Source organism: Lonchura striata, chromosome 2, assembly GCF_050655825.1.
Source record: "Lonchura striata isolate lonStrDom1 chromosome 2, ASM5065582v1, whole genome shotgun sequence".
Classification (NCBI taxonomy): Eukaryota; Metazoa; Chordata; class Aves; order Passeriformes; family Estrildidae; genus Lonchura; species Lonchura striata.
In genome coordinates, this window is record NC_140704.1 from 140817450 (window position 1) to 140835000 (window position 17551).

General features: G+C 34.7%; 1 protein-coding gene across 6 annotated transcripts in view; it reads right to left on the reverse strand.

Moving 5' to 3' along the window:
* CSMD3 (CUB and Sushi multiple domains 3) overlaps positions 1–17551 on the reverse strand; it is a 578243-nt gene that overhangs the window by 278739 nt on the left and 281953 nt on the right. For all 6 annotated transcript variants that reach the window (XM_085572460.1, XM_085572459.1, XM_085572458.1 and 3 more), the window contains one exon: positions 15368–15480. In XM_085572460.1, the coding sequence (XP_085428586.1) occupies positions 15368–15480 (113 nt within the window). The remainder of the gene's footprint in view (positions 1–15367; positions 15481–17551) is intronic.

The window sequence follows — 17551 nt, forward strand, 5'->3', positions numbered from 1 at the left end:
AATAAGAAAGAATCCAATAACACAAAAACCCCAACCACAAACAAGCTGGCTGTTTCAAGTAGTATGTAAGAATAGTTGCCTAAGGAGACCCAAAGGAGAAGGGAATCCCACTAGGATCATAATACTCTTCTCCAAGCACTGAAGTCAGCATGCTGATAAATTGCAGAATGTTCCTCCCCACTGCCCTATGCAAGTGGAAGGCAAATGTTATTGTGAGGGCACAAAAAACTTTGTGAATTTTAATCCAGGGAAAAGGAGCAAATACAAGCAAAGTTATGTGGCATCCTATCTGTGTTATTAATAAAATTCCTCTGTGTTAATTAGACAATCTGAATGCTAGACTTAAAACATGAATTAGACAAAGAAGAAATCCTTAGTTCTTTTTATACTGTGTTCCCTTTTGCTTATGCTTAGACTGAATGCATCACTCCACTGAAGTGCAAGTTGCTCTTTATCCTTTCCTTTTTCTGGATGACACAGCCCCTCATCATCTTAGATGAGATGATCTTCAGATCATCTCCCTGAAATGCCTCCTCAAAGAGGAAGAATTGCAAGCCCCACGATTTTAGGAACAAGGTGATCAAAATTTCACCAAGGAAAAAATTTTGAAATTCCTTCTTTAACTTTGGAATAATATCAGTTTTTTTCCCTACTTCCAAGAATTCAGTTGAGTTTTAAATAACCTCATTAACAGACCTTTTAATTTCCATTATTATTAAATGCCTACTAAAAGCACCTTCTAAGCCTGACTTGTGAACTCATTTGTTTCATGTCATCTAATTAATTTCATCAGGTTAACTTCTGTATTTGTTCAATAATTTACATTAATACTCAGAGAAAGTTGTCATAATATTACTTTAATTACCATTTAATTAAAATATTGGTCATGACACCTATTTAGTAAAGTTCATTTTCTTCACAAATGGGTCTCTGTAGCAATCCAAACAGTTCAACTTAATAATCTTAAGTGACTAACAAAAGCAGTAATCAAGATTTGTTAGTTTAGAGGCACATCCTCATATCTCGATATTTCCCCTGAGTTTAAAATGCAAATTTAATGGATATTATATGGTTTTATATGTTTTTCCATATTAGTCAATCATTAAAAAATAAAAAACCAAATCTGCTACCATCTCCAGTTCCATTAAAAAAAAATATATTATCTGCAGAAATTGAAACAAAGATCTTAAATGCCTTTCTGTATCACTGAAGTTTCTTGAAACTATTTCAAATTTCCAAGTAATTTTAATTTCAAGTGCTTCTCTATTAAGCCCCAGTTATAAGTAGTTCAAAACAGCATCCCAAAACTCCGTTTAGCTGAGAAGTAAGATGTGGTCTTCTTTCATTAGCTGTCTCCATCAACTGTTAATCAGCATTATTAAAATTTTCTCCATAGAATTACAACTTTGTTCAGTTTTGCTTTCAAAATGCAGTTGTACTTTCACATAGGTAAAATAATTGAGATTGCACATACATGTTAGATTATTCAACTGCAAAAACATTTCTCTATGTGTATTTTATATATATATATTGAAAGCTGCTCCCACTTGAGGGTATCTAATTTTTTTACCATGGTAAAGGAAAATATAGAACTCTGATTGTTACAAACCATAAAGGAATAGGTATTTTTCTGGTAGTTCTCAATGTGACAAAAGTAAACCACAGAAAACTGTCTCCAAGGGGCAATAGATTGATATAAAATGTTTTTATTGTGAGTATTATGATAAGTAATTTAGAACAAGAAAAAGCTGAAAATAATTTTTAGAGGAATGACATAAAAAGAAGTGTAAGTTTATATTTCAAAATCCTCATTTTTTACTGTTTAAAAAAATTTAAAAAATTATTTCTCAGATTATTTCTAGAATTACATAGTATATAAATGATGACAATTCTACTGAACCTGAGGTTTGTGATACCTAAAGTTAAAAATAGAGTCATAAAAGGAAGCTATCATGGAGATCTTAGGATAAATATATTTTACTCTCCTATTATTTTTCTTTCACTTTAACTTAGAGGTTCTAGAAAATAAAATTAATTCTGATTATTCACTGTATTTTTAGAGTGAATGGGACCAAAGACTGCATCAGAGTCACTGAACTCCAGAGCTGTTGTCTGAAAATGGTAACATTTGCCTAGGGATATCACCTTGGATCTTCCTAGGGTTTCTCTGCCACTCACTTTCTCAGGTGTTCAATCAGACTTCATAAATATTCCTGAAGTTACAAGGAATTTCAGATCAGCTACTCTCATCTTGTGTTACTTCAGCTTAGCAGATCACTTTTTACATGATTTGCAAGAGTTTCAATAGGCAAAATATTTCAGCCTAGAGGAAGGACAGAAGAAAAAAGGAAAAGACAAGGAGAGAAGAATGTGATGGAAAGAGAGTGTGAGAAGGAGTAAGAGAGAAGGGGAGATTAAAGGAGAGAACAGAGTGGCCCTGGCAAATAGACCTTTTTGTGTAAATGGAAGGACTTTTCTTCAATATCTGGAAAAGCCATTAATTGCAAATGATAAGAGACATGGCCAGATACTAAAACACAGAAATATAAAAAAGACAACATTGAATACTTTACATATAGAAATACATGACACAGGGCTAAAAGAAAGGGGAAAGAAGAAAAAGCATTATTATGGATTTTTATTTTATTTCCATTTCTTATATTAAATATAATGATGAAAGGAGACATTCAGCATATATTTGAGATAACCAACATGAATTATCAGCGTAAATAAGGCTTCTTTTAAGTTAAAATTCTCTTGGTATATATAATTCTCAATTTAAAAATACTAAAATTAAAAAAAAATAGAAAAAAAATAAACAACCAAAAATCATTAAACAGAAATTCACGTAATGTCCCCTGTGGCAAAGAAACTAGATTTTAGTAAACTGTTGCTTCAGCACCAAAAAAAAAAAAAAAAAGATGAAAACTTAGTAAAAGTTTGACAATAACACCAATTACTATGAAAATATATACTCATCAGTTCAGAAAAATAATAAATTAATTTAATGCAAGGTAATTTAATGATTAGTGCACTATCTCCGCACCATTTTTGGAAGTAAGCTGGTGTAATAGTTTTGCCTGGGGTAAGGAGTAGTTTTCTTCCCAGAGGTTCATGGTAGAGTTTTGGATTTGTGAAGAAAATAGCATTGATGAGACACTGATGTTTTACCTACTGCTGATCAGTGCTTGCACAGAATCTAGGCCTTGGGCATTTCTCACCACCCTAATAGTGAGGCTGTAGCAGCACAAGCAAGAGGGGCCACAGCCAGAAGAGCTGATGCCAGCTCACCCAAGGGTGGCCCAAAGCATCTGATGTCACACTCAGCAAGAAGAGCTGGGAGAAGGAGGGAGACAGGGACCTTCAGAGACACAGAGCTTGCATTCCCAAGTAACCATTATGAATAATGGTGCTAAACATCTGCCTGACAGCAGGAAAAGGAAAATTAGTGCCCTGCCTAGTTTTGCTTGCATGTGCAGCTTTTGATTTACTTATTAAACTCTGTCTCAGTCCATGAGTTTTCTCACTTTTTTTCTGTTTGGATTCTGCCCCCCCCCATCCTGCTGCAAGGGGTACGAGCACGTGGCCATGTGGGATTTAGGTGCCTGCTGGGGTTAACTGCAATAGTCAAATATAAACAGGCAAATCATTACAGCATTAAAGCATTATAGCTTTTAGGCATTTTTTCTGGAAATGTTACAAAAAATGCCAATCAACAACAAACTGAAATAAATGCCAGCAATAAATGCAAGATACACTCTAATACAATATAAGTGATTAATAGAAATTTCTCAGACTATGAATATATATGATGAAAAGGCCTGCTGATGTAGTTGTTTTCTAGCATAATGGCACTCACAGAAATTAATTATTGACTTGGAGGAAAAAGAAGGGAAAAAAAAAATATTTTCAGGGCATATGCTTGGCAATATGGAAAACCCAGAAGTCCAAGTTAGAAAAGTGTAGTATCTTAATCAGTAATTCTTTGAACGTTTCATCTGGAAAAAAATTGAAAAAAAATCTATACATATATACACTTTAAGTTCTGACTGTATTCTAAATGCAGTGCTGACCTGCTTGCAGCTACCTGACATACTCAAATATACAAAACAAAACAACTCGCTTCACTCTTCACCCAAGCAAGATGCGTTTTCAGCCCTCTGTTCCATGCAATGCCAACAGATGAAGAAATTTAAGCAACTACTATGCCATACTATTACTTCAGTAGATAAACAGATGGAAATCTTACTTCTGTCACCCTTTCACAGGCTGATGTAGCAGGAAATTCATCTTAGTGTTTTGAAAGCTGACATCTCCAGAGACTGCCACACACAGCCCTTCACCACTGCAAGGAAATCGATGCAGTGCAGCCAGGAGGGGAGCCTCCACCAACTCAAATTCAAGTGTAGTAAAAGGCATGGACTAATCAGGCATGGCAAATTCTCAGTGTTGTAAAATGTGTGGAAAAAAGAGGTTTGAAGTCAGGAATCATGGCCAGTTGGTGGAAAACACAAAAATCAGGTACTGCAAATAAGGAGGTAGATTCACTCAGAGATAAGAAAGGTATTAAGTGTGGACAAAGAACTCTATATTCCTGCCACTTTTTAGAGCTCTTCAGGTCAAGATATCCTAACTGCTGTCCTGTCATGTTGGGCTTTTTAATTCTACTCTATGCCCAGGAGAACCTTAAAAAAAAATTAATTGCTTTATTATTTGTGTATTTGTTTTTGATTTCAGTTGCAGAGATAAACCTCAAAAATGCTTGTAAAAAATTTTGAACTTAAGCTGCTTTGAATATATTTTTTTAGCCCCAAATCAAATATAAACAGTTACTTTCTTATAACATACATGCTTAACAAAGAAGACAACAAAACTGATTGCAGTCAAATACACACTGAAATGCTGCAGAGAACAAATCAGAGTAACAGCCACTTAGCCCAGTGTCCTGGTTTAAGCATAGCTAATTCTTAGGGCCATAGCAAAAGATGACCTTTCCACATGAAATGTATTCATATTGCCCAACAGACTAAGGTCAGAGCAGTGAGAATCCTTCTGCTTCTTTATGGATAACACTATCACAAAAGGTTGAATTGGTAAATGCTTTTAATTAAATATTGTAAAGCTGAAAGAATGACCTACAATTTTATTGAAGAAAATTAAAAAGTCATGGGAGTCACCTTCAAACAAAAACTTGTCTGGCCAGTTCTCCACTGACAAGAGGGGAATTGTAGCAAAGGATCATAAGTCATATGCCTCCTTCCTTTTAACCAAACAAAATTAAATACACTCATGAATATTAAATTGACTTGTTGAAGAAAAATAACCTCATTTTTAAATCAGCTTGGAGAATATAATATTAGACAGCACTAATGCAGAGAATCAGAATAATTAGGGTAGGAAAAGACCTCTGAAGATGGCCTAGTCCAAACTGAGATCATCTAGTCCAATAGCCAAATCAGATTTAAAACTCAACATTCAAAGAGAAACTAATATGCAAAAAGCACCAGTAAATAAATCTTTTGGGACATAGAGAGACGAAATGGAGAAAAAGCATACAATTTCGTTATCTAAGAACTTGCTTTTAGACCAAAGAACTATTTTCACCAATGTGGGAATGTGAACATAAAAGTTTCTCAATACCAAAAAGATTCACCTTCCAGAAATTATTTTAAAAGACATCCAAATAACCCCCCACAAAAATACATTATGCAATGACTTTTAGAGACACAGCTTGTTAGTTTTAAATGACCTGAGACCAATATATTTGTTTTGAAAGATTACAGAGTTACAAGAAATACTGGAAAAACTTTATTGAGAAGCTAAATTCTAGTGGCTGCATAAAATGTTCTAACTTTTTAACCCTCTACTACATGATATTTTAAAGACCTTCTTCATAATAGGCTTTTAAGTATCAGAAATGCAGCTTAAAAGTATTATGAAAGATAATATCTGATGAAACATTGATATATATTTGTCCCTATAAATTTTATCAAGTATATAATTTTTAATATTTAAAAATTACAGATTACATAGTAACATTTGACTATTTGTTGGGTTAAAAGTACATTTGTGTATGTTCAAATACACATGTACACAAAAAAATTGCACACAGTCTCTTGATTAAGGGTAGAAAATGGCTGGTAGACCAACAGTAGCCTTTTTATTCAAACCCAAAGGCAAAACTTATATCCTCATAAAGACAGGAAATTCCTTGTTTCAGTAGTATACAACAAACATGGAATTTTCTAATAATGAAGATGAATTATTGAAGATTGAAATGTTAAAAACCTGTTGGAAGAAATTAGTAATTAAGAACTAATATCCCAATAACAACAACAAAACTAGAAAAATAAAAACAGTTAAAAACAAACAAAACCCTCCAAAAACAAACAAACAAAACCCCCAAACATAACAAAAAACCACAAACCTAAACCAAAAACACATCAAAAAAGTTGTACTGAAGGTATGCATCAAAGTTTTGGAAGAACTTATTTTCTAGGGAACAACACACGATCATTTGTAAACAGCCTTCTCATAAACCCCAAAAGCTACTGACAACTAGCAATTAAATAAGACAGGTACTCCAGCAGAGAGAGGAACAAAAATTTCCAATTTGCCTAGCTGCCATAATGCAATAGCAGAAAACCTACATAATTTTTCTATACCCAGGATTCTATGAGAAGAACTTGGGTTGTTACTTAAATTGCAGGTTGAAAAGCCTAAAAAATGTCCAGTTTCTTAAGGTGATTTTAGTACTGTACGACAGAATTGCAAATACAATTTCTATTTTCAGAAAGAGTTCCAAAGGACACCTGAAAAGTACAGATGTAAACCTGAGATGGAATAAGACTGTAGAAATTATAATTAAGCCTAAATTCAGCTGACACGTGGATAAAAATTACATCCACAAACCATCATGGTTTTTTATTAAGCAAAGTCCTGCATTATAAATCCACTAATGCTTTCCAGAATGATTAGCTTGCATAGAGATGAGAGGAATTCAGTTTAGGTATACTATTTGCAGTTCTAAAAGGGCATTTGAGGAAGCCCAAATGGAAGGTTCTTGCAAAGATTTGGAACTCTTTCATAAAATGACAGACTTTTTTTCTGCATGTCAGCTTAAAATGTAGTTGGTTGATGGTAAAATAAATGGTCAGTTCTACCAGAGGAGAGAAGTCACTAATGGACTTCTTCAGTATCTAAACTGTTTCAAAGAGTCACAGAATGGGTAAGGCTGGAAGAGAGCACAGTGAGTCATCTGGTCCAATTTCCCTGCCAAGCAGGGTCATCCCAGAGCATAATGCCCAGGAGAATGTCCAGATATTGAATATTTCCAGCTCTTGAATATTTCCAGTGAGGGAGATTCCAGTGCATGGTCACTACACATTAAAGAAATTCTTCCTCGTGTTCAGGTGGAACTTCCTGTACCCCAGTTTTTGCTCATTGCCTCTTGTCCTATTGCTTGGCACCACCAAATAGAGCCTGGATCCATCCTCTGACACCTTCCCTTAAATACTTATAGACATTGATGAGATCTGCTCTCCAAGATCTTTTCTCAAGATTGAACAAACCCAGCTCCCTCAGACTTTCCTCATAAGAGAGATGCTCCCAGCCCTTAATTAACCATTTTGCCCTCCACTGGACTCACTCCAGGAGCTCCATGTCTCTTTGTCACTAGGGATTCCAGAACTGGACAAAGCACTCCAGATGTGCCTCACTAGGACTAAGTAAAAGGCCAGGATCATCTCTGCTGATCCGATGGCAATGTTCTTTCTAATGCACTCCAAAACACCACTGGCCTTCTTGGCCACACAGGCACGCTGCTGGGCTCATGGTCAGTTTGTTTTCCAGCAGGACCCCCAGGTCCTTCTCCACAGAGCTGCTTCCCAGCAGGTCAGCCCTGAGCCTGTACTGGTCCATGGGGTTATTTTTCCCCATGTGCAGGACCCTGGACTTGCCTGTATTGAATTTCAAACTCTTCTCTGCCCATCTCTCCAACCTCTTAAGGTCCTTCTGAAGGCCTGGACAACCCTCTGATTTGTTGGGCAGTCCTCCCAGCTTTGTGTCATCAGTGAACTTGCTGAGGAGGCATCTGCCCCTTCATCCAAGTCATGGATGAATAAGTTAAACGATATTCCTCCAGTATGGAACCTTGGAGGACACCATTAGTGAAAAAACCTTCAACTAGGTTGTCACTGATTATGACCCTCTGGGATCTGCCGTTCAACCAGTTCTCAATCCACCTCACTGCCCATTCATCCAGTCAACAGTTCCTGATTTTGGCTATCAGGATTTTATGAGACAGTGTCAAAAGCCTTGCTAAAGCCAAGGTAGACAATATCCACTGCTTTTCCCTCATTAATCCAGGTAGATGTTTCACTGTAGAAGGTAATCTGTTTGGTCAAACCTGATTATGTGAATCCATGCTGAATACTTCTAATCTAATACTTTTTGCCCTCCATATGGGCACAAATGGTCTTCAGAATGAGGTGCTCCATCACCTTTCCAGGGATTGAAGTGAGGTTGGCTGGCCAATAGTTCCCCGTATCCTTCTTCTTGTCCTTTTTGAAGATCAGGGTGAGATTTGCTTTTTTCCAGTCTCCAAGCACCTCTCCTGATTGCCCTGACCTTGCAAAGATGACTGTGAGTGACCTCGTTATGGTGTCCAGAAGTTCTCTCATGGACACTTCCAGCCAGAGCCCATGGGGTTGTGGATGTCAAGTTTGCTTAGGTGTTATCTAACCCAATCCTCCTTCACCAAGGAAAAGTCTTCCTTCTAAGACTCCTTTACCCTGGTCTGTGTCAGAGAGTCCTGAGGGCTGATCATGTCAGTGAAGATTGATGCAAAGAAGGCATTTGATAACTCTGCCTTCTCTGTGCCCCTTGTTACCAGGGTCCCCTCCATTTACCAATGGGCCCACACTATCCTTCTGTTTGTTTTTTTTTTTTTTCCTGTTATTGATATATTTTAAGGAGCCCTTCTTGTTGTCCTGGACATCCTTGGCTAGATTTAATTGCAGATGGGCCCTTGGCCTTCCTGGTTTCATTTCTACTTATACTGACAATCTCTCTATATTCATTCCAAGAGGCCACTTCCATCCCTGCTTTCATCTCCTGTGTATTTTCTGTTTATGTTTGAATAATGACAGGAGTTCTTGATTTATTCACACACATTTCTCCCCTCTGTCTGATTTCTTACTTCATTCTCGTGCAGGGAAGGAAGTGATGTTTGGATATCAACAAGCTCTCTTGGACCCCATTTCCCTGTGGTGCCTTTTTCTGTGGGATTCTTCAAGGAACATCCCCAAAAAGACTGAAATTGTCTCTCCTGAAGTCAATGGCTGTAATTTGACTTGCTGTCCTTATTCCTCCTCACCCAATATTGAACTTCACAATCTCATGGTCACTACAGTCCGTGCTGCTCCCAACCTTCATATCACCGAAAAGGCCTTCCCAGTTCATTAGTATGAGGTGAAGCAGTACACTATTCCTTGTGGGGTCTTCCAGTACCTGTGTCAGAAAGCTGCCATGAATGCTTTCCAGGATCCTCCTGGATTGTTTCTGCTTTGCCATGTTGCTTGTCCAGCAGATGTCAGGGTAGTTAAAGTTATTGTCTGACAAAATATTAGAAGACGGAAAATAAGGCAAGCAGTGAAATGACAAAGCTTGCCGATGATAGCTTACACAAAACAGTAAAGAGGACAGTTACCTGTGAAGAAATAAAGGTCCTGCAAAACCTAAGTAAAGTAAGCAGTAAAATGTAAGATTAAATACATTGTATTTTCTAGGAAAAAAAAATGGAAAGGCATCAGATAAAGCTAGTAGAACTACAGTGAACAGAAAGAAACACTTCTTCACTGAAATGTCCTTGCTATAAAATATTAGAATACGAAAATTATATGTGAGCTTGAGAGGAAAAACAGACGAAATAATGAATGAAAAAGTCCATCAAGTTTTACTTTAAATACACTGGATTTAGGAAGTGTCTATTCCATAAACTGTTAGGGAGTAAGAAAACATTTTGAGAAGTATCACTACATACTTGCTTGCTCTTTTATCCTCATGTTGTACCCATTTAAATGAATCTTTATTATGCCTCTCTACAACTGCTCTCATATTCTTGTAATCTGGGGATAACAAACAGAAAATTTTATGTTGAATGCATTGTTTGAAAATTAGATAAAAATACTGTTAACATATTTGGATAATGCTGACTGAGTAGGGTCAGAAAACGTCAGTGGTGAATTGTGGCCAACAAAGCAGGAAGAACACAAGAGTAAAATACAAACCAAATTACTATCTTGGCATTAAGTTAACAAGGGGAACTGCCCCAAGTTTCTGAAATGGATGCATTTTTGCTCAATATGTTCAAGAAATATCTGAAATAGAAATGATCTTAAATTATAAAATTTGGAACAACTTTCAGCAGACACGGAATCAGTACAGAAAATTTTTTCTTGTATTAGTAAACTGTTGGTAAGTAGTGTTGCACAAAAATAAGTTTTTAATTTTTAAAAAATACAAAGCAGCATTTGCATTTAAGAATTTGAACTAATCATAAGACTTACATAGATTAAAATAATTTTCAAGGATTTTCACTATTGGAGTGAATCTCTGCATGTCATTCTTTTTGCAAAATGAAGTTATGAAGCACAAGGAATAAAACTGGGGCTAGAATCCAATTAAATAAGTAATTTATATGATTCTAATTAATGCACCACAAAACACAAAGAAAACAAAGAGAACAAGCATATGATGAGAAATACAGAGAAGAGTGGATTGAAAGGCAACAGAAATCATCAGAACAGTGAAAATGCCACAAGAGAATATACACTGAAATTTATAAAATTGAACAATTCAGAAAGTAGAAATGTGTCATAGATTTAATTCTTGATTTTGGTGTGCAGAAAGCAGAAAAGTTTACTTCCTCCATCCTCACAAAAGGGGAATTTCATAGTATTTAACTAAAGAAACACACCAACTGTCTTGTGAAACCCAAAACTACACAATGAAACTGCCCACAGTCTCACGGAGATTTTGGTTTTTTTGCTTGATTTTTTTGTTTGTTTTTGTTTTTGTTTTTTTTTTTTTAATTAGCAAGTAATGAGAACAGCAAGAATTAAAGACATATTTTTCTCTTGGTAGAATGAACATGAAGGCATATGTTTCATAGATAAGCTACTTTAACAGTTTGTCAAAATGAGACCTTCCTGAAGCCTGTGTTATGGCAAAAGTTTCTTATTTCACACATTTGAAATTCATGTTTCTAGACATGGGGGACTAACAATGGATTCAGATAATTCCCTATTCTGTCACCAATAGAAAAAAAAATCACCACTGGGCAGTAAGTCATTGAAAAATATCTTTGTGCCATCTGCAACAAAAAAACTCAGATGTGTCTGAAACTCAGTGCTTGTTGCTAGGAAAATAAGATGAAATGTGGATCACAAACTCCAGACAGCTGTCCCAGGCTTCACTAGTATCCCAAGAACTCAGGTACAAGCCATACTGCTTGAAGCAAGATGAATGTCATGGTTTAAGCAAAAAGAAATCTTCTGAAATACTGGATGTCAGAGTGTAAATGCCATATCCTAAAGTTAGATCATCATTGTGGAAATGTGAACAAGCAAGTCTATTTTGCTTCAAATTAACTTTTTGCCTACACTGTTATTTAGCTTAGCATCTTAAATAATCCTCTACTTAACACCTATCATTGCACTTTAGTCAATATAACCTTCTTCAACTTTATTTTCTTATGCAATTAGATTGGATTATATCTGATGTATGAATAAACAGTTTTTGTCCTAATAGGAGGCAGAAATATCAGGATAACCTGCTGATTTAAGAGTCTTTGAAAATTAGAGAACAAATAAAGCAGATATACCAAAAGAGAAAAATTCCCTCACATTTGGCTATAGCACAGAAACTGAGGGTGTGATATTCGGACCTAAGAGAAGATGACTGCCCTGAGGTTAGCTTGGGCTGTTTCAGAAGACTCAAATCTGACCTAAACAGAAGTTCAGCTTTCTTACATGATGCTAATAAAGCCAATTTTTACTATGTTTGCATTACTGATTTAATTCCCCTCTACATCTTTTCCTACTAATTTACACCATGACTAAATTAACACTATTTGTTAATCCCAAAAAATTTTGTCACACAGTTTATGTTGTATAAGGAATATCTCATATTTAATCTTTTATATGTGTCCAAAGTTACAAAAGGAGACAAGTGTGTATGAAAACTATTACACTTTATATTCTCATATATAATTTTCTAGGAACTATAATATTCAATTGCTAAATTTAAAAAAATTTTTGTGAGTCAATAAATTCACAATTCTGCAAAATCTTATCTCAGAAAGATGGGTTTCTTTGAATGCTCTGCCATAAATTTGTTTGTCTCATATTTTGTGCAACAGTTTTTTACTCAATTATAGATGAAAACCATTCAGTTCCAGTGTTTGAGTATGTTGGAGATTGTTTCTCTAATACTACTGTTTAGTTAGATACTTCTTTCCACTTTACCATGGCTTTGAGAATAGAAGTGCTACGTTGACAATATGGCACCATTTCCTGAAATATTGAATGATCCTAAGCATTCATGAAACACGTCAACATTTAAAACTATTAATTTGTGGTTTCTTTTCATAGTAATGATATGGGAAGTCTGAAAATAATCCACTTTATTTGTTTTACTTGGCAATTGCACAACCACCAAAGTCTGATCTCATTTCTAAATAAAAGTTTTCAAATAATCTCTAAAATTATGATCTGAAAATAATTCACTTACGATTTCTAAATATTCCCTGTTTTTACTTAATAATGCTACACATATATTTGTTTTAGTGGTTTTACTTTGAAAAAGCTTTACAAGTTCCTGAGAAATGCCCATTAGCAGCTGGAGCACCAAAGGAATGCTACACTTAATGCTATTCAATCGTATTTTATGAATTCCCTCAAACTAATGTAATTTAGGCCTTTCAAGATTGCTCCATGATGAAAACTAATCAAGAGCAGTGGGAATGATCAGAAGAAGATTCAGTTCAAAAATCAATGGATCTAATGTAAAATGCTAATGTAATTGTACCTGTTACGTAAGCAGAAATTTACAAGCCTTAAACACATAATAAATACATGTAAAAATAAATACAGTATCAGCCATAGCTGGCTGTCTAAGTGAATAGTGGAATTTGTGAGGTGGAAGAGGTCAAGTTAAAGTAATACATTTGATCTAGTCAGGAGATGAAAAAGCAAGTTAAGCATACATTCTAAAGAATTAATGAAATAATTTAAACTGAAATTTTCTTTGACCCTGACTTCTAGAAATCATCATTAAGTATTTCTAAACATTCTCTACAAAGGGAAAAGTCTTTGTAATTTTTTTTTATTATAGTAAACAATTCAGTGTTATGTCACAGCCCTGAATGCATTGTTCTAATGCAAATACTCAGTTTACTTCATCGGACTTTCTTTCAACTTCCAATAAATAAATTTCAAAACTTAAATTGCAGAGCAGCTGCTAATCCAAAATACTACCCATTTATGCATCTGTTTGCAGTGCCTACCATCATTACTAGAAAGGACTTAACACAGTTTTTCAAGCAACAGAAATAGCAACACCTTAAGACTTGACTTGCCTTTGATACCCTTTCCATTTTATTTTATGACCATTGCCCAATTTCTGAGATTCTAATGAACACATCCTCTCAGGGATCAAGATGAGGGCAACTAAGATTAAAAAAAAATCAAATACTCTGGATAGGCAGCAAGGTGGTGGTGGGGAATCCTACAAAATAAACTCAAACCAAAACAAAAAGAGAAAAAAAAATGCAACTCCCCCCGCAACCACCACCACAGAGCACCTATTCATTGAGTGTTTACTGCATTCAAGTGCTATTTAGAGAACTAAGATAAATTACCGTTGTAGGGCAAGAGAGAAATAGATTCAATATCTAGGCATACAATCACAAGCTTGATTATATGGAGATGCTCTTGTGAATGCTCACCCCTTCTGTACCCTTCTACCTATTCATATTCAATTAATTTTATTATTGCAGAACTATAGCTTCTAAGAATAAATGTAATTCATGAATAAAAGAAGACATAGCATATAAGAATAGACAATAATCCTCTCTCTGCTTCAAACGAAAACTATTGCAAGTAAAATTATTTTATCAGGAAAGAAAAATGTAAATAAAAGAATCAACAACTTGAGCTCTGCAAGTTAGAGTTCAGGTCTAAAACTCATCTTTTTCCATGAAAATATGGTTCTAGTTTTGCTGTATTAACAAATTGTTAAACTTGTTTATAGTAATCATTCTCTTGCCTCTTTCAATACTCTGAATGTAGAAATCCTAGGTCTTAATTAATACCATGCAGCAAAGTACTAAGATCTTCCTATCTTAGTCCACTAGGTAGGAATATCAAGAGTGCACAAGTGCACTTGTACCATACCATTGTGGAGCTTTACTTTACATTACAGGTAAGTTATGGACAAAAAAAAAAAAAAAAAAAATTGCGCAGGTTTATTCACAATGCTGATTCTCAGCCACATCAGCTCCATTTCTAATACACACAGTCACTGGTTTACTTTTGCCTCTCCTCTCTCATTTTCTGATGAATAATCATACTTTCTATTATCTGTTTTTTGTACTAGACAGAAACCATGCAATTAATAAAGTTCTTGTAAGAAAGACATATTTATATTAAAGTAATATTAAAAAAACCCTAAATCTTTAATAATACAGAAATGCATCTGTATGTAGATATATATATATGTTGTACTTTAGCTTTTTTTTATTTTTCTGTTCATAGTCTATAAAAAAATGTATGTCATTCCAGAAGTATCAAATAGCAACAGATTGTTTATATGTGCATTTTGCCAATTAAGACCATAAAGGACAAAATTATTAGGTTTTTCTTTGTCTTGGCTCAAAACTTAGCAGCAATTCAAGCTGTTCACTTGCAGTGGATTTTTTATGTTATGATAGGCATTACTTTTCAAAAGAATGTAGGAACTAATCAATTTTTTTACTCATTCAGCTTTAAATAATCACAGAATTATTTCACTTTAATAGTTACCAATATTAAATAAAAGAAAATAAGAGTAAAATTCTATGTCAAAACTCAACTGCTGTAAGAAAACATCAAACAAAATGTGTGCAGTTTCATGTAACATAAGACCTTTAAATATAACTTTTTTTTTTTTTTTTTTTTTTACAATTCAGCTTATATTTTCCTCTTTTTAAAACTGACAGAACTGGAAATAGAATGCATCCACTCATTTATATGAAAGAAAAACATTCCATAATATTGTCCTAATATTTTTGGTACACCATTACATTTGCTTCCAGTGATGTCATTACCTTTGTAGTTAACCTTGAAACCAATTGAGCCCACACTTTCATCCGTTTGAAGATGCAACCACATCTGATTGCTCATGCTCACAATTAAGTCTGGTACAAAACTCCCGGTTAACCTACAGATAGAAGAAAATTTCTGTAAAGCCATTAAGCAAGGAGATTTTTTTTTTTTTTGTAAAAAATCTAAATACTTGCCAAGCATTTTTTAATGTTTACTTTAAAATTCATTGCATTCAGCTCACACTAAATTAGTTACTTACTGGTTTACCAGCCAAGATAGCTCTCATATTTCCAATGACTGGAAATTTGATAGTAGTCTATAAACACATGCAACTATTATTTATGTTGTATTGAAATAGTTTATCTCACTTTCAGTTGCTACTCCAGAAAAAAATGCAACTTCCCTAATCATTAACCTTATCTGACAATCCAGTGTCCACTACTCAGGTACATGAAGGCATAGCATTATAAGCCCATAATGAAGTATCAGAGTGATTCTTTGATTTTTCTAGTATGCAACTACCTACCTTGAAATACATGCCTTCCATACCTAAAAGAAAGCTGTTATTTTTAAGTAGCAACAGTATTTTGAATGCTCGTGTGCTCCCTGCACTCCCTCTCATCACCTCTTCTACAACAAAGGAAGAACAGCCTGACAAGAATCAGCTGTTGTCTGTTCCTTCATTAAGAAAACTAACAAATATCACAACTTTAAAACCTTCTATTGCTACAGAGTGCTGATTAATAGAAGTAAACTGAATTTTCTTTCTTTTATTTTTTTTTTAATTTTAATATTGTTTGCAAAAATTTGCAGATCAGCACAATTCTAAATGTTGATTCTATTTGCTAAATGAACAGTGTGATAGCAATTAGGAAATGTGAAATTTGCAGTTTTATATTATACTGCATTTTCTTCCCAAAATTTTGTCTCAAATTTGGTAATAGTTTTTTATCTGAAATGAAATGCTGAAAAGTTTCCAGCTATTTTTCATTCTTGTAAAGTGGATCACAAGCACAATAGTGTATAGCAGTGAAAACTGTTCATTTTTTAAGCTCTAACCATTCTTTAAAGATAGCTGAAACTTAAAATGGACTATTTAAAAGCATTTTACAGTTAATTTTAGTTCTTCCCTCTGGTCTTTTTTAGCTTCCTTCTGTATTAAATAGTCTGCTGAGGAAAAAAAAAAAAAACATGTCTGTTTCCCACATCTGTGTTCACAGATGGAGCTACTAGAAAGACTCTTGCCAGAACTGAACAAGTAAATGCCTGGCCAAAAGAACATATTAACTGCTTATTCCTGCACTAAGGGAAAGTGCCTTCAGTGAGTGCACTTTGCCAAATTAGTAGATTAACAGGATGTTTCTGAGAAACCACACTGATGTAATGGCTAACAGAGTTTTGTAATTGTCACTGGTGTCTGACAGTATGTAGTTTGAATATTAACAGCATTGAGAATAATAATCTCTCTGTTGTGACAGACAGAACAAATTCTATGATAAACCCACATCAAAATGTTCAGCATTTCTATTATCTGAAATTAATTATACATACTTTTATTTCATCCATCATTTTTACAATAAATACTTTCCAAATAAATACTACAGGAGGGAAAAAAAAATCTGAAAATACATTTTTGAAAAAAAAAAATCAAGAGAACACAACAATCACTTGTTGATCTATCTCTAAGTCCTTAGGGATCCCTGTAAAACATTTAGGAATTGGCCACGGAACAATAAGATCCAGAAAAGAAAAACCATTATTATATGAAGGAAGATATTTAAGAAAATAATGAAAGTCTGCAGCATAGAATTATTCTTTCTGTCCTTCTGGGGGTTTATGTAGGTTCCTCTACCCTGAATTCAGTACCTAGATTCCTCTCCTGGAACTACATTTTTCCTTCTAAGAGCTGAGTAGTGAACACTGACAGCAGTAGAAATGGAAGTATGTGATTATGAGATCTCCCTTTTTATTAAACAGCTTAACAGTTACAACACTCAGCAGGTGTTTTCCACTTCTCCCTGTACAACTCCAGAACTACTCCTCCCACATCCTAGTGACATATATTCTCCCCCTGAGAGAGTACGCTGAAGACTGGGTTTGAGGACATTCAGAAGATTTGCTGAAGACAACCTGTAATATGAGATTGGACACATGCACACCCAACACAGCAAGCATACTAAAAGATT